The sequence below is a fragment of the Pristiophorus japonicus genome, chromosome 15 (assembly GCF_044704955.1).
Source record: "Pristiophorus japonicus isolate sPriJap1 chromosome 15, sPriJap1.hap1, whole genome shotgun sequence".
Taxonomy (NCBI): Eukaryota; Metazoa; Chordata; class Chondrichthyes; family Pristiophoridae; genus Pristiophorus; species Pristiophorus japonicus.
The window spans coordinates 168,073,291-168,091,513 of NC_091991.1; the positions used below are offsets into that span (position 1 = coordinate 168,073,291).

The 18,223-nt window shown below is 41.1% G+C and overlaps 1 protein-coding gene across 2 annotated transcripts in view; it reads right to left on the reverse strand.

Annotated features, from left to right (window-relative positions):
* Positions 1–8,846: 8,846 nt before the first annotated feature.
* The window catches only part of foxk1 (forkhead box K1), a 121,461-nt gene continuing 112,084 nt past the window's right edge, over positions 8,847–18,223 (reverse strand). Inside the window, exons 6-9 of one of the 2 annotated variants that reach the window (XM_070901288.1) lie at positions 16,056–16,204; positions 14,582–14,851; positions 12,776–13,003; positions 8,847–11,000 (exon numbers count right to left, since the gene is read on the reverse strand). In XM_070901288.1, coding sequence (XP_070757389.1) covers positions 10,789–11,000; positions 12,776–13,003; positions 14,582–14,851; positions 16,056–16,204 — 859 coding nt within the window. In that variant the 3' untranslated portion in view covers positions 8,847–10,788. Of the gene's footprint in view, positions 11,001–12,775; positions 13,004–14,581; positions 14,852–16,055; positions 16,226–18,223 lie in introns of both variants that reach the window. The other variant, XM_070901287.1, reaches the window with a different exon arrangement.

Below are 18,223 nucleotides of genomic sequence, written 5' to 3' on the forward strand. Positions count from 1 at the left end.
AAGCTCTGTTCTGGTACCTTCAACCCAATGATCTCAAGACTTCATGTCTGCTTAGGTGCTTCCCACTATGCAAGCCAAGCTAACATTTAATGTGGACGTGCTTCGTACAAACTCTGGGATATTAGCAAAAACAAACTCAGGGCAAGAAATGCTACTTGTATGATCCAAATGGCTATTCAGAGCAAGAAGTCCACATACCCCACCCCATCAAATAATTATTGTACAACATTTTTGAACTTTTTGAAACTCAAAAGGTTTTTTCACATATTTAACCACTATATTCAGCTCCGTAACATTTTACACCACGAGAGGGATTTGCCCTGGTTGCGATGTGCAGCAACATCATAAATGCATTCAAATGGGAGGTTTACAAATTTACTACATGTAACCAGACCACCTCCTCACTCCCAAATGGGGTTGTTCCATCGATATTACCCCCATTAGTTTTCGCTACTCTTCTCCCAAAGGCACTAACTCACACTAGGATATGGCTCCACAGGTCTTGGCTGCTCTCCAGTTGCCCGCCCAAGTGGCCATTCTTCATGCATGAGCCGAGCTGGCGATCGGCGATGGGTTACTTTACGATGTCGAGCATCGCAGCAGAACCCGGTCCAGTTGTCACCTAACGTAACGTACAGGCACGCACGCACACACTTCAGTCCAGGTCACTGGAAAATGATCTGGAGGCCTGGCTGATGATTCAGTATCACACTGGGAGGTCCATTCACCTACTTAAGTCATTGGGAGAGCTAGAAGTCACTCTTTAAAAAAAAAAGATTCAGATACCGATGGGCTTGTTGAGTATCTGCAGCATGTTCTGTTGCTTTTATGAATGTGCAATATGCCAACTATACAATGCTGATATACATTATATATCAAATTACAATTATAATGATGGATACGATATATCCTGATGTATACAATGTATTCTGATTGTTCTGCAACCCTGGAGGCTTACAGGTGCACTGTATATCTATGCCCATTCTTGTTAAAAGGGACACCATACATAGAAGTGCTTGCCTTTAATCGATTACTTGTAGCAGCTATACTGAAACAGCTTTAGCCTTCAGCTGATCAGTCATCACTCTTTTTTGAGTGGCAAGGGAAGAGGGAAAGATGTGTTCCATCATTCTGATTTAAAAACTTGAGAGAATTTTGTTGAAAAAAAAGGAATCAATACTTTCTCCTTAAAGTACTGTAGATTTGGTATGAGCTACCAAAAACATACATGATTTGGAGCAGGGGGGAGGAGGGAAAGGCAGGGAAGAGAGATTAACATAGCTAACACTAACTGGGTGACAAAGTATCTGTTAAAACAACGGTCGGTTGCATTTGACCACTAGTTAAGACATAGTTGCCGTATTGAATCTCTTGCAAGGAGTCATTTTGCAGTGGCTTGTGGCCACCTACCTTCTCACTGTTTTACTATGTAACTTTCAGCACAGGTTATGAGCTGCAGAGCCAACATTTTATTCAGTATTCTTCATTCCAGTCTACTAATACAAACAATCCACCATGATTGTAAATTTTCAGTTAGAAACCCAAAGCGGTCCTACCCAAAACACTGGCCTCTCTTCCCTCTCGTCAGATGCTATCGACCTACTGCACATTTCCAGATTTTGTTTCATTTCACTACAATTGAGCTAGACCACAAGCTTTCATCCAGATAATAGTTTTCTCAGCAAATGGAGGAAAGATAATAATTCAACTGCTGTCTTTTAAAGAATAGGCGATAAAATGTGTTGCTTGTATTTTAAAGGGTGTGAGAGGGGAAGAATGAACCACCATAAAATGACTCTCAAGAGTGAAGAACACCCAGGCTGACCAGACAAATTTAGCAACGCTGCACTCCCAGGCACGAGTTGGAGATAGGGCTATAGCAGTAAGCTCTGATTCTCCAGACCATGCTCGAGTCTAGTGAGGTTTCGTTCTGAATTTGCCCAATAATCTGACCATAAGACAGTAAAGCATAACGGGCCCAAGCAACTTTTAAACAGTTGATTATAGAGAAGCAGAAGACTGGGAGAGTAAATCACCCAGCTGCCTTCTTGGCAAACAATGGTAGATAGCACTGGCTGCTTTGGAGAGAAATGCACATTATTGAGAGGTAGATACGGCATACTGTTACTTGTTATGTACAGAATACACGAGAGAGCAGTAGCAGTCTGGAAAGTGGAGTCCTATAGGATAGGCTGCCCGATGCCATTTATAATCTTTATGCTTTAAACAATGGTTCCAAAGAGCTGTATCCTTTTTAGATCATGTTTTAAAGTGTGTGCGCACACATGTGTATATATGTAATGGAATTGGGTCCAAAGCTCTACACACTACAATAAGTGGCAAATATGAGAGTACAAAGATGTAAATAAAATCATCAGCTCTTTGTTCTAAACAGCCTTCCAAAAGTTATGAAATAAGTAAAAAGAGCAAGCATAAAAGCTTCTAATTTTTTTAAGAGAAATCAGGATTAGAGGAATGTTGTTTAACCTTAATAAAATTCAGTGTGTGTGTGTGTGTGTGGGGAGGGGGGGGAGGGGAAGAGGAGAGATTTCCTGTCCTATGTCAAACAACATTATAAATGCTTTTACAAAGCGCATGAAGGAAATCCACCTCCTTGATCACATCAGTGCACAAAATGTTAACATCTGCCTGCCTCCACAACATTGTCATGTGGCAGCTTATTAAAGAATCCACCAATGTAACAGCTCGTAATAGAAACTAGTGATGATGTACAGAGATCGTCATCTTCACTTGAACCTCACCTGAAGTTGTAAAGAAGTAGAAACTTCTTTGAAGACAAAAAAAACTATTGTTAAAAGATTACATTCCATGACAATAGTGAAGACGGTGGCATTAAATTATAAGCTGAATTCCCAAACCAGTATCCGATCTTTACACTCTGGCAGCTGGCATGCCACCTGTCCCTTCAGTCAAAAAAAAATGTAAGAATTCAACTCTTAAGTGACATGTTCACAGTTGCAACCACCCCGTCTCTCCCACATACATACACACACACACACACACCAATGAAGAAAGAGTTCTCTTTCACAATAACTTCTGTTTATATATATATATATATATATATATATATTTAAAATCCAAGCAGCTAATCAGAAATGTACATTAAAAAGCAGCAGTGAATACAACAAGCAGCAGAACCAGGAGAAATCACAAGACTAGCGGCTAGTTTCCTGCAGTGCTTTCTACCCTGCCTTATTCAAACTGAGGTTATATGTAACTGGATATTGCAGCAGTGCTTGAAATAATCAAGTTATTCCATCCCCTTAGTGCCATGTGAAAAGCCCAAGAATTAACAGGTTACAGCCTCACTAGAAAGACATCACCTTTATTAGGCAGCTTTTTGCTTTTAATATTTAAGGAAAAATATCCACTGCAGGTGAGAGAGTCATCGTGAAGGTCAATCATGGGAAAACAATCCTACCATTTGCAGCTACTTTTCCATTTTGCACACCCACGAACAACTAAACATAAATGAACTGTAAAAACATTTATTTACTTTTACATTTTGATTTCCTTCAGAAGTGAAAGGTAAATATTTTAATTTTTGTGTTTTTTTTTAGAAAAATACTATGAAAAAGATTCTTCAAAGAAAGGTTTATCCATAATTTCACATAGTACGACACAATATTAAATGCTCTACGGGGACCCACACAGTGAGCAAAACAGATTAGATCATGGCATATTAAAAAAACCTAGTCAAATGACCACAAAATAGTTATACAGCGACCAGCAGGTAATTTTTAACAACCAATTTGGCGTAGGCTGTTTCTGGACCCTTTGGATGGCAATCTCTATACTAGCTAGCATTTTGAAAAATGGTATTTTCTTTACACGCAACAATTGGGCAACAATGTGCCGAAAAGTGGTATAATTAATAATAAAAAGCTGCACAATTTTAAAACTGCAGTTTTAATTCTTGCCAAGTTCCTGCCAGATTTTACAACGACAATACGATATTGGTTTAAAAATAAAACTGCAAACATGTAGAAAAACATCAAATAGTCTGACTTTATTTCTGCCAACTGTCATACACTTATAATAAACTGAACAGTGCAGGGTGAGGCAGTAGAGTCTTATTTCATTGAAAGACCTGATAGAATTGACAAATCAATTACATTTAGTTTATTTAGCCTCCCAGGCAAGAAACCAAATGGTGGCTGAACTGCTCAACTGTATAGTACCTTTAGTCTGATGTACACCAGGCGTTCAAGATATCGGAAAGTCTCCTATCCAACAGTTACATTCAAAAAAAAATTAAAAGTAAAAAAAAAAAAATTAGGTTACACATTTCTTCTAAACGCAGACATTGCCATAAAGCTATTTTATCCCAATTGTCAGAGGATTTTCCTACACCAGGGAACTAAGTTGAAGTTAACTGCACCAAGGGCCTACACTAGAAATAGTTCATTTACTTTCTCTATTTTCAGGTGCTGATGGAGCGACTGTGTATTTCCAGCATTTTCTGCTGTTATTTCCGCACTAATGTGAATAGTTATTTTCCTACAGAATCCAAAGCAAGCTAGCTCGTTAAACACACAGGTCAATGAATATTAGGTGATGCCTGCCCCCCACCGTTTCCTCATTTCAAATTTCTACTCTAAACGCACTGATCTGTTTCAGCAGGATAAGTCTACCCAGGATGACTGGATAAGCAGCATACAGAAGTGCTCCCCTGCTCTTTTACAGAAGCCTACAGATAGTTATACATTCTCATAGCAGCATCTAGCTGTTGCCATTAATTTAAGCAAGAACTTCAATATGTATTTTTTTTTAAAAAAAGGCAGATTTCGATCATTTACTCACAAGCTCATTGCTCCATTTTGCTTTTCCCACCGTACATATTATGAGGTATTCCTGAGATATTTCATTGTCATGGTTCTGCAATTGTCTACCACAATGTAGCAGCATTCCTTCTGCCTATAGTGCCTGCTAGCCATGCCTGGCCAGCGGACAGCTGTACTCGTAAATACAAATGTTCACAAGCGTGACATGTTATCAAAAGTACTTGACTGCAAAGCAGCTTTCTCTCACTTATCCACTGGGTCATGTTATCCCATCAGGAACTAGAGAAAAGGAGTACAAACCAAGTATGAAAACTGCAGTATTATGCAATGCATTTGCAACGTTGAATGAGAAAAGCACAGAAGACTAACAGCAAACAGACCATTAACAGTTTCCCATTTTGACACAGGACAAAGCTCACGAGGCTGTGTTATTGTTCATAAATATTTATCTGCATTAAAATTCTTACCTTTACTGAAGTTATTTAACCACAATTGCTAATACTGCATGAGCTGCCATATTTGGTTATAAAAGTGAATCATTTTAAAGTTTTACCAAAACCGCATTCGTAACATCTCTCACACACACAATGTTCTAAAAGCATTCTGGAATGTGCGTTATTTACTACTGTTATACAATTTTCCAGGACTGTCAGTTTAGTACTTCATTAAGTTGAACAGTGAATTCAGTCAATATTGAAATGACGTCCCTTAAGAGCTTGCTAAAAAAAAAAATCAGGTCAAGTATTAGACTTCAATTCCATTTTGATAGTGGCCCAAAAATCCATTGGAGACAGGGAGGAGGCAACATGCCTGCCCCGCAGTCTCTGCCTCTAACAGGGTTATGAGGTGTGGGCATTCAGCTGGTTGTCGGCACATCTACACTGTGTTCCCCCACCCATCGCCCCAAAAATAACCCAGCCAGAAACAACAGCCAAAACTTGTTGGGGACAGGTTGAGGGGAAGCAGTAAAGGGGCAGAATAAACTACTTGCTGTGTTAGGATCAGCTTGCACTAATAATTCAGAGGAAAAAATATGCTTCACCCACCCTTCCCTTCTCTACCCCCCCACCCCACCCCCCCACCCCCCAGTCATCTTCGGAGGGTTAAGCCTCAATCCCCACCCCCACCATTTGTCAGAAGTATGCCTGGCGAGATCAGATGTATCACCATCGACACTACGTTGGGTCCCGACTGAGGGCCAAGGAGCAGGAACATCCCTACAGAGGGACCCCACACCAATTGAATTGTAAAGGGCAGGCGGAGGCTTTGCCACCACAAGACCAGTCTAGGGCCAATCGCTGGGACCCGGCAGACTCCTGGAGTGATGGGGGAAGTCAGCTGGAATGGATTTTCAGCCCCAATATTTTTCAAAATCAGTTAAGAGAATGCCATTATTTTATTATGCAAATTACACCAACCGTTTTGTCGGTTGCAAAAATAACTACTTAGAATTTGAATTTAGGGATCACTAATATTTAGGGCAGACTAATCTAAAAGGGTCTGACAGGGAAGGCAACTGAAAGACCCCACGATGATATTAACTTCTGTCAGACAGATGCAAGAACTAGCAACAGTTGTAAATTCAAACATACGGAATTAAAAACATCCAACTCACTCACTCTCTGTATTATAAAGTTTATTTTCCTTACATTGTGTACCTCTGGATTCTTTGGATTATTTTAGATAATCTGTTTTACAACAGGATGGGCTGAACATAAAATTAAAAAAAATAAATTGCTAACATTTCATCTGGTAGTATAACACTGGCCCTACCAGAGATGGGACAGACATGACGTTGACCCTCTCTCTTTTCCCAGTTACTTTCCGAGAATATATACAGGCTTCATCCCACATGTAGAACGAATATTGTATATAATTGTCGTCGAATCAAGTCCTGCGTGGTATTTTCAAACTATTCCATTCAGGCTAGCTCTCAAACAGTGTATAAAAGTGCCAATACTGGATTTATACTTTACAATCTATATTACAAATTAGAATACAAAATTTCAAAAATTATTTTTGATAAGACCAGAGATTTAAAAAAATCTCATTCTTCTCTCTCCCCCACCCTCATATTGAGATGCTCGTATCTGTATTTGTAGTTCGTGTATTTTGGGAGTGATCTTTGGAGCGAGATTGTTAAACATGTTTTTCTGCTTAATATAGAAAATGTAGTTATAACATGTCACTGTATTTCCAAACAATGTTGCATCATTTACATGTGCTTACATTTTTTTTTATATAAAGAATACTCTAGGTTGGATTGATTTCAAACACAGACTTATCAAACATTGAGATTTTGCATGCATGAGAATCATACTTTGTTGGTTGATAGTTGTATAGAAAATGATCATTGTACACTATTCTTACTGCAAATTTCCACCTGCAGTATACTTTTGAGTCTGCCCCGGCAATATAAATGAGCCTTTAGCTAATTTCCTTACAAGGTATAGGATGGCTGCCCCAAATGCTGAAGACCAATATGGTCTGGATTGGGAAAAACTGCCAACAGTGCATTGCACTGCAAGAATAGTGCAGATTGTCTCATTGACTAGTGGTTATCGCAAATTAAAAGAAATTAAATTGGCTCCATTTCATAACAATGTGTGTGTGTGTGTGTGTATGTATACACGTGTGTGTGTGTATATGGGGCAGGGCGCAGGGGGAAAGAGAGGGAAGAGAAGAATGTGATGTGTTGCCAGAAGGAAAAAAATGCAATTTCATCAAGTCCGGCCAAGTCAGTGTTTACCCTCACTAGATATGTTGCGGTGACAGCCCTCCGTCAGACTCGCGTTGTACAAAGTCAAACAGTGCACTGCTCAGAGAGGGAACGTTGACTGGCATAGAAAGAGTTATGTTACCAAGTTCAGAGCTCTTTTTTGATGGACTCCAAGTCTAGGTGTGTCAGGTGCTCTTATGAATAAACGAAAACTTCACAATCACTTTTGATTTGTGCCAGTAGCAGCAGGCTGTATTTCTTTCCATCAGCCGCGTCGCCTGTGGTTTAAAATTCACCGCTAATGAAATGCACATTCCTTTAAAGTAACTATCAAATAATCATTCTACAATGTTTAAAATTTATTCTGCAGTGCTATGATTTTACATTACTTTTAAAAAAAAAACAAATGTTACCCTTTTCGATTTTGTATTTTATATCTAAGTTTTATGAGGAAGCTTAGATATCTATCACTCTGAATATTGAATTTTAAATCTCTACCCTCCCCAAATCAAATCTGTTCAGTTCAGTGCTCTGAAACTTCTTCAAATTATTAGTGAAGAATAAGCTGGGAGAGTCGGACCAGAGGACCCAGACAAAAATTACGAAGAAGTAAATTTAAATCAGATTCGGGGGGGAGGGGTGGGGGGGGGAATTCTCAAAAGAATAACAGTTTGAAATAATCTGTCAGGTGAGGTAATACAAATGTCGAGGCTGCTCAAAATGCAGTTGGTTGCTATGATGAGAGAATTTGGGTTCTGGCGAGTTCGAGCTTCAGTGCTCTTTTCCCATCCCTGACTATTCTCTATCTTCGGAGTCTATGATTTTCAGACTAAAGAAGATTATTTATGTACAGAGGAACACTGTTAAAACAATGCATAAACAAATATAGTACTTTAATGCATGATACACCTCTGCTTATAGCAGTAGAACATGCAAGAGGCTCTTGATTCTTAAATGCAGTATTACTCGGGTGCAGTCACACATGTAACAGCTTTCCCACTGCATCGATCATTAAGCTTTGTTAAACAATTACATTTCCACATTTGAGTCCCTGTGACGACCATTGCTTCCCTGAAAGCTCAGCTGACCAATCAAAACTTGTCCTTTGAAAACCTCTGACCAAACAATGATGGTCATCATTTTAGTTTCAACTACATGTTTGCCGATTTTACTTTGTTGATATGTCATTTGGTTTTAGATATTACCCCAAAATGAACAAAGGACTTGTTAGAATGACCAATTGTTATAAAACTCCATTTCTGTCCTTATGTACAAAATGCAGTGTCACATTTCTGCAGTATTTGGGGGGGGGGGGGGGGGGGGGGGGGGGAAAGGAGAAGCGCAGAGCAGTTCATAACTACTCTCAATGCAACTCCAGTCTGCCAAAGATTTACCAATACGTAATAGTTTTGTGCTAGTCTAATGCACATGCCTCTGACAGATTATTTTTCGTCAACAGTACACACTATCAATATTGGTTATGCTTTCCCAGGCAACATTACAAATATAAATTTAACCAAAATCTAGTTAACAATGAGCCACAAAATGGGTCAAATACATATTGGCTCTGATGTAATTACTTTTATGTAAAGTAGGTAAAAAAAAAAAAAACTGCTTTTGCTGAAATGTAACTTTTAGAAGGGAGTATATAAAGACAAGAAAATTTAGTGGGACAATACAATCCACTACCATAAGTTAATAGATGAGCTGGTGTAAATGAGGGAATTCTATTAATGGTGTGGACGTGGTAAGAAGTAATATTGTGTCCCAAGTACATCTACAAAAAGCAGAGCATAGTGATCAATCGGATCTGAATCAATTTGTTGTACCCATTTCAACTCTTAAATTATCTGCATACATGGACATTGGTTCAGAACAGGAACATGTAACCTACATTTCTACAGTGATGCACATTGGGAGACTAATTCAGAAAGAATCTGGATCAATAATATATGCTTCAAACAGATTTGATTCTGGGTTTAAATTCAGAATAAATCCAGCAATGCAAATAGTGTGGTTGTATTTGCTATAATTTGCAAGTACATCTTTGAAAAAAAACTAATTACTCCTAGATAGCTTGCAATGTTCAGCACATGAAATGGTGCTAGCTTCAATGATAAAACATTCATACGTCAATGGTTGACAATAGGCCGAACCTCACGAATCCAAACTACAGCACTGATCCATACCAACCCATTAAGTTACGTCAACAATTAAAACTGTGCCCTGCTAGTCAATTGTGGGTAAAATGATTGGTAACTCACTACTGCATAGTTTGAAACAACTTAAAAACACCATTGCCGAGTTGGACGAGGTGATTTGGGGAAACAAAATGTTCTATTTTAGAGTTTTGGGGCCAGCAGGCACTGTTAAGAAAAATAATTTCAACACAGGAAGCAATATGGTTCGACAACCCCAGGACAAGGGAGTTATGGTTCTGTTATTGGGATGAAGCACAGGGCACCATCATCACCTGTTTCTCTCCCCCCCCCCCCCCAACCCCCCCACAATCGGCTGGCTTTATCAGTATTAATAAGTTGTTATGTTTTGCTTTAGTTAATTCCTATTTTAAAAATAAATTTCACTCATATGGGAGTTACTGCATTCCATACTCCCACCCAACCAAGCTCTCTGGTTATAATGTGGTTCACCCCAAGTGAGCCACACTGTGGGCATGCAGTATAGCAAAGTGCAATACACGCAGAGAAAACTGGCTGAAATTTGTGGCACTGGGCGAGAGCATGAAATGCCTCCACCCTAATATCCCAGGGCAGTAATGTCAGACATCAAACTATTTAATTCTCTGTTCTTCTGGAAAGACCATGTGCACATGAAATGGCAAGTCAGCAGTACTCAAATGGTTTGTAGTAATTAAGTACACAAGTCAGCACACTTACTGAGTACTATCTCCACATCACCAAGCTATGTTCTTGGCAATATCCCACTGCTGTGTCAAGAGGAACTCGAGTCATCTGCTTCCCTCCCACCAATCCTTTACAACTTTTTTTTTAAATTAAGGCTTGTAAAACACCAACATAGCCTGAATTATGAAGATGGCTGCATTCTCTGCTTCAGCCATTCTTAATCCTACAATCAGCTGCCTCGTTTCCTCGTTAAAAACGCGTGCTTCAGTTCAAGGTAGGCTTGTTTTTTTTTCCTCTTTCCCATCAGTTTGGCACCTTGGAGTTCTGTTTTTTTTTTCCTGTGGAACACATTTGAGAATATCTTCACCACTGTAATCGGTTTCCTCGATTCCGGTTTTCTTTATTCACTAGCACCCTGGATCTGTGGAGTCGATGTGATCACAGCAAGACCCAAGCCTGATCCAGTTGACTCCTCCATTTTAGGCCGCTTGGCCTCAGGCTCGCCTAGGGACATAGTTGAATGTTGTGGTTCTGTGACAAGGTGCTTGCTCACAACTACAGGGGAGGAAGATGTAGCCTGTGCAGCCAGGATCTGTAGTGGGTTAGTTATAGCTGAGGAGGTGAAGAAAATTGTAATTAAAAAGAAGTTATGCTTATTCCACAGGTTTTATTAAGACATCTTTCTAGGAAGTTCTACAAGTCCCTCTGTGAGAGACAACTGCTATTTCCAAAGGTTTTCCCTCAAAGCTGCATCACACTTCCTGGTTCAGATGGACAGTGGTTATGTCTGGGCTTCAAACTTCTTTAAGCCATCGTCAATGCTGCCCTGTGGTCAGCTGATATGAGCTGTGCATTATCTGGGGCAGGATTAGTCCAGATAGCTTTCCCTTCCCTGTGCTCCACTGATGTATTTTGCACCTGCCCGAGCAAAACGTGTGTTCATTGAATATATTTAAGGCTGAGATAGACAGATTCTTGAACTATAGGGGAGTCAAGGGTTATGGGAAACAGGCAGGAATGTGGAGTTGAGGCCAAGATCAGGTCAGCCATGATCTTATTGAATGGCGGAGCAGACTCAGGAGCGGGGGGGGGGGGGCAGGCTGTATGGCCTACTCTGGCTTCCAAGTCTTATGAGGGCACTCATGTTTAAATCTCAGTCAGACGGAATTCCCTGCTTCAGAATACAGAGTATTGCACTTCGAACAAATTTTTTAAAAGCAACCAATCTTATGCAGTTGAGTATAACGACACTGCCTGAAATGCTATATAAATTCAAGTTGTTGAAAGTTTCCAAAAAAACTCACGTTATGGGTAGTGCAGAGAAATGTTCTGCAATTTAAAAAAAAAAAGCACATATGCAAAGCTGTCCTAATTTATTCCACAAAAAATAAATTTTGAGAAGCAGGTTTCAAGACACGGGAGTTTGAATGCAGCTCGTGAAAATATTGCTGGGACAATTACGACAAAATGTAGGACTGAGTTAAGCATCAGGAATGCTACAATTCACTCCTCTCCTCCTCTCTCCTCCCACCCTGGGGATACAGATTGGTCACAGCTCCCGCTCGTTAGTTCTGGTCAGTGACTCTTGCTGCGAAGTACATCTGTAGGTAGAGTGAGGCCAGCATCCAGTTCAGCCTCCATAACTGAATAGGCTGCTGATAATTCGCTGTCCAGACACTCGTGTGTCGATCAGCCACTCGTGTTGAGGGACTGGAGGGCTGCAGGGGCCCGTGGAACCATATTCCAGCAGGAATCAGCACACACTGGAGGGGGAGGGGGGGGCGGGGGGGGGGAAAGAAGAGAATTCATGTATATATGGAATGCTAGAGTCTATGATTTATACACAAGGTATGTTTTGCCTTGTTGGGATTCACTGAAGCTCAATATTGCGCAGGAACAAGCTAAACGAAACATAGCTCTGCAATTCCGCTCCAGTGGTCCAGCAACGAGAGCTCAGAATATCCCCAACAAATGTCATGGAACAGTAAGGAATTCCATTTTCCATGTCATTATAAAGAACACAAAATAATGGAGCTTATTTCAGGGTGGTAACACATCAAAATGTTCACAGGTCATCGCTAAACCATGTATAGTCTATATTATCATCTGAACCCCAATGTATCTTGTTACACCAGTACATTAGACTGCAACTATTATTTAGAGCTTAAAAAGACAAATTATTAAGATAATAACCAGTAATAAAAGAAGCTCTGTGTTCTTCAGTTATATGGCCAACGAAACAGCAGAGTAATGGGATTGTAAAAACTTGCTGCTTATTCAGAAATAATCACATCGCCCCGGTCAGTTGCTAATAAACTTTGCTAATGAATAAAGGCTTCATATTATATCCTACATTTCTTAATAGCCAGGTTACTAAAACCACCTACTATAAGTATTTCCTTGAAGGCTTGTCACAGGAACCGCATGTTTGCCATTCTGAGTTACGGTCTTCACTGGAAGTTGATGCTGCCCCATGGAAGCTGCTGGTGCCTGCTGCAGAATAGTGACCATCTGCCCAGGTACATGCTGGGACATTTGACTGCTAACTGTCTGAATCACTCGACTGCCAGTAGGTACATTAGTAAAGGTCACAAGGGATTTATCATCAAGGATTCCTGTGGGCGCAATATAAAAAGAAAAAAAGTCATTTCCATCCCCAGTTCCCAATGTATATTTTGTCTTCAAATTCCATTGATATACAATGATTGCAAAACTTAATCATGGTGGTCTTGAGGAATGGGATACCACAGGCAGCACAAGACCACCACCGGGGTTGCCATCAGACAGACTAACAACTCAAGGATATCAAACACAACACACAAAATAAACACGCAGCGATAAGCAATGGGTCTGCCATTGCGTTGCTCATGGAATTCAAAGGAGATTGTGTATTACAATGAAGTGGATGTGGAGTAGTTATCAATGACGGCAAGTGTTAGGATATGGTGTTTGGGGATGGGGGATTGTTTTGTGATGATGGTCCGAATATTGAATATTAAGTCATAAAGGGGTAGAGCGTATTTGGGAGATTAAAGTAGTGAGTAATCGGGGTGAATGGCGAGGAGTGTCAAGGAGTTTGGAGGGGGCGGGGGAAAGATTAATCATGGACTGAGTAGTTAGCTTCAGGGGGGAGTGTAATGGGCATGGGAGTAATGAGTAGTTAAGGGTGGTGCGTAGTGAAGGAGGAGGAGGAGGAGCAAAACATTTGGTTAGAAGTATTGGAGGATAATGCGGGGATCACTGAGTAGTTGGGTAAGTGAACAGTTTGGACATTAGCAATGGGAAACTAGAGTTGTAGTGGATATTGAGTTGAAGGTAGAGTGCAGGATGGGACAGAGGTAAAAGTGGTCTGAAATAAATATAGAGTACTCTGATAGGAGCATGGATATGGAGCAGTGGTGAGAGAGCATGGGTGAAACAGGCAAACGGAATTCGTTTGGACATCTTAAAGCACTTTGCAGCCAATGAAGTATTTTTGGAGTGCAGTCACTGTTGTAATGTAGGAAACGCACAAGCAAGCTCCCATAAACAGCAATGTGATGACGACCACATAATGTGTTTTTTTTTGTTATATTGAGGGATAAATATTGGCCAGGACACCAGGGATAACTCCCCTGATCTACTTCAAAATAGTGCCACGGGATCTTTTACATCCACTTGAGAGTGCAGAAGGGACCTCTATTTAACGTCTCATCCAAAAGTCGGCACCTCTGACAATGCAGCACTCCCTCAGCACTGCACTGGAGTGTCAGCCAAGCCCCCAGCTGACTAGCTGTTTGGAGGGAGTGGGGGAAATCGCAGCAATGATGATGATGAGGCCAGAGAACCAATTTAGGACAGTCCTTGGGCCTCTCGGGTCTGGTGTGTCCTGGCTGCGTGCTGCATGGATCGCATTCGATTTCAGGCCCAAGATACTTAGGGAAATATTTCTCTCCTGTATAGGCAGAGGAGCTGGGAAAGGCAAAATTGAGGCACTACATTGCCAACCCTGGCTGGAGAATATAATTACAGTGTGACGAGTTTAAATGGCAGTTTCCATTATAAATATGATTATAGGAATTTTTAACGGCAAAAGAGGTGACACAAAAATGTGAAGTTTTATGAACAGGAAGTGCATGCAAACACAAGACTTTTAAAATCCATTATAGGTTGTGTTTTAACAGCCACAAGTTAACGGAACTGTAATTACCTACCTTTCTGGTCAGTGGAACCTTCGTGTATGACCTGTCCACCTCCGATGTGGCCCTGATTGGTTAGGATGTAGCCATTCGAGGAGTTGGCCGATGTGGTTACCACCCTCACCATGGTTACAGTGGGAGCCTGCTGTAGCACGTGAATGGCATGTCCAGTGGATTGTTGGGAAGTTATTAGGGAGGCAGGCATATAGGCCACAGATTTTGTTAGAACACCAGATGGCTGGGGCGGAACAGCCATTATAACAGGCTGGCCACTAACCGGAGAGCCTGGAAAGGAAATACTCACCAGTTATCAGATCCAAGCACAACATTCCAACATAACAAATCAAAGTCAACCTCCTGTCACAAGCAGAGATAATCTGCCTATTGCTCTATACTGCAAAACCTCAGTCCAAGCAATTTTGCTCTTCTCCCACCCCATGTTAACAATAATCCCTTTAATGTCCTTGGGTGCTTACATTTTTCAAGATCAGCAAGTAAATATTATCAATTTATTATGTATGCTGGCGAAATTCAGCTCCACCTCACCACCACCTCTCTCGACCCCTCCACTGCCTCCGTATTGTCAGACGGCTTCTTCGACCCCAGTCCTGGATGGACCGCAATTTTCTCCAATTAAACATTGGGATGACCAAAACCATTGATGATCGAATCGCAACTCTGCTCCCTCGCCATCAACTTCACCCCACTCCCTGATCACTGTCTCAGCCTGAATCAGACTGTTTGCAGCCTCGGCATCCTATTGAACGCCAAGCTGGGCTTCCGATCAGAAAACATATTGTACGGAGAAGAATTGTATCCACTGGTCACTTCAGTTCGAAAACTAGAGGGATAAGCTTCAAGGAGCCAAATTATCTTTAATCATTCTCGACTTTACGTTAGCTGAGTAACCAGCATATCATCAGTCATAAGGCACATGACCCACACTTCCGGTTTGCCTCCGATACATTATGCATTAAACATTAAACCTGTTTTAACAGTGGCTGTGGTTAAGCAGTGTAGAACATTACTGAATCAACACAATATACCACAGCATTGCAGGACAATGGGTCCAAGCCCCTGTTCTTTCTCAAGCTGTTGGGGAAAGCATTATGCAGAGGCTTGCTACTTTCCCCACAAAAGCTAAAAAGCAGCCAATTTATCCTGAGACAACTTCGATCTCATCCTTATGGTTGGCCAGGTATTAGCAAATTCATGGAAGTAGACTAAAAGTCCTGCTCAATAAAAGGATCCAGTGCATGGGATTTGAACAAAGGGGTGGGGAAGGGGAGAAGGAGTGAAGACTTAATCTGAGTTTAAACTTAAAACTAAATTTGTTTAAAAAAAAGAACCTTGAACACCACATCATTCTGTGAACCACTGTTTTCATGCATACAGCCAAATATAGATAGATATTAAATAGTTTCATGTGCTAGATCACAAAACCAGGGGTAACTTTACAAAATTCTCCCTTGTAAAGGAGCATGGTTACCTGGCGCACTTTGAGAGTAACGAACTTCTGGCACAGATGCCAGCTTGGAGCTTGCGAAATCGTGGTCATGCGAGATAGGAGAACCTTCACGAGACAAGCATTCAGGAGTTTGCAGCCCACTCGAATGAGGAGAGAGAAGTCCTGGATGGCTGGGAGACGCAGGGGCACTCCTGAAATGTTTATTAAAAAATATATACATATATATTACGATCAGCATACAAAGCAGATCATTTTCCACAAGAGATGGTGTCCACTTGGGCACGTAACTGGGTCCACAGATCAAGCAGAATGGAGTTGCTCCTCCACATACTTTATGATAGGACACTGACCAGCGAGGTGATGGGAAGAAAATCAGTGGAAGTTATACACTGTAGCCATGTGATCTTCCTGCTATCCCATACTACAAAGACCCAGCCACACACCAATGCTTCTTTTCAAAAGACACAGCCTGTTGAACAGCATAGTCATCAGCATGTTGATGATAATGTCGATGCACCCCAAATCAAAGCTTGTGTCTCTGGAAAAGAGTGAGATTTGAAAAGGATAAACTACACCCCAAAGGGGAAAAAAAAATGCAGGCAACTTTACTCTCTACCACGTTCACTTAGCTTTGGACACCATTGAAGAATACCATAATCAAATCATGGATGCATGTTAATCATCATTTAATATTAAGGCTTGCCTTAAATACCAACATGTCACAATTAGTTACTTTGAGGGAAGCCAAGTCCAGTTGAGTGTATTTAGTAAAAGCATTATCTTACAAATGAAATTTAGAGCGACTCTCAACATTGGCCACGACAGCATGAGTAGAGCCATCAACTTTGCCAATTCGGAGATGTACACACCACAACCCATCTAGCACGATACTGCTTGGTGTTGAGAGTTCCGTAAAGTCATATCTCCAATATGAAGCAAATGTCCACTGAATTGAGGGAATCCTTTGTCTTATTCAGATAAACGTTCCACGGCTCTGCTCCTTGAACAGAGTGGAAAATTGGGAGCATCTCAAAAATAGGCGCAGGGAGCTCCAAGCTTGATTCTCTGGCCCGCTCTTTTGTTGAATGAGACCCCGCGTGAGCAGGAGGGTTGAAACATTTGCCCTCTTGTTAGTGTACCAAAACTCTTAATATTTAGGAACTCTTGTGTTTGATCTCTGAGGAATGCAATGGTAGAAAGAATTTCAACACCCTAATCTGAAAATGAGCCAACCCATCTGACATTTAATAGCAAAATATCCAAGGTCCAAGAACTAGCCAATCAGAGTGCTACATAAAATAAGGTGGATTTACTATGAGGCCCTGATTAAACTCACCGAATCAACATTCTGAAGCAAGGGAAGGGACCTTCTTTAAAAACATAGAAAAATACTCAAAAGCAGCACACGGAAGTTTATAGAGGACAATATCCAGATCCCACAATTAGGCCCCAAGTTTCCACATGATTTGCTCCTGATTTTTAGGAGCAACTGGTGTAGAACGGAGTGTCTTAGAAATCGGAATTCTCCACATTTAGTTTTCTGCAGTTCTAGTCAGGTAGAACAGTTTCACTTTGGAACAGAATTTTTTTTTCAAAATGGGGCGTGTCCGGCCACTGACACCTGATTTCAAAGTTTCCACAGTGAAAACGTACTCCAAACTAACTTAGAATGGAGTAAGTGAAGATTTTTGTACGCTTGAAAAAACCTTGTCTACACTTTAAAAAAATCAGGCGCAGGTTACAAATCAGGCGTAGGGAATGGTGGGGGGGGGGGGGGGTGTTTAAAGGGAAGTTTACAAACATTAAACACTTCAGTTTTACAAATAAAGAGCCATCATCAATAATAAATGATAAATACATTAATAAATCAACCAATAAATCAATCCAAAAAAATTAATAAGAAATATTTTTTTTAAAAAATCAATAAATAAAACATTTTCTACTTACCGACTGCAGCACCGGGAGCTTGGGGGGTGGGAAGCTGAACGGGCTGGGCCTGAGACTTCGGGCAGGGCCCATCCCCAGCACCAGATTTACAGGTAGGTGGCGTTGGGTCGGGTCGGGGGGGTGGTGGGAGGGAGGTCAGTTCGGTTCGGGTCGGGGGGAGGGAGGTCAGGTTGGATCCAGTCCGGAGGCGGGGGGGGGGGGGGGGGAGGAGTGGGTGTCGGATCCGGTCCGGGGGCGGGTGT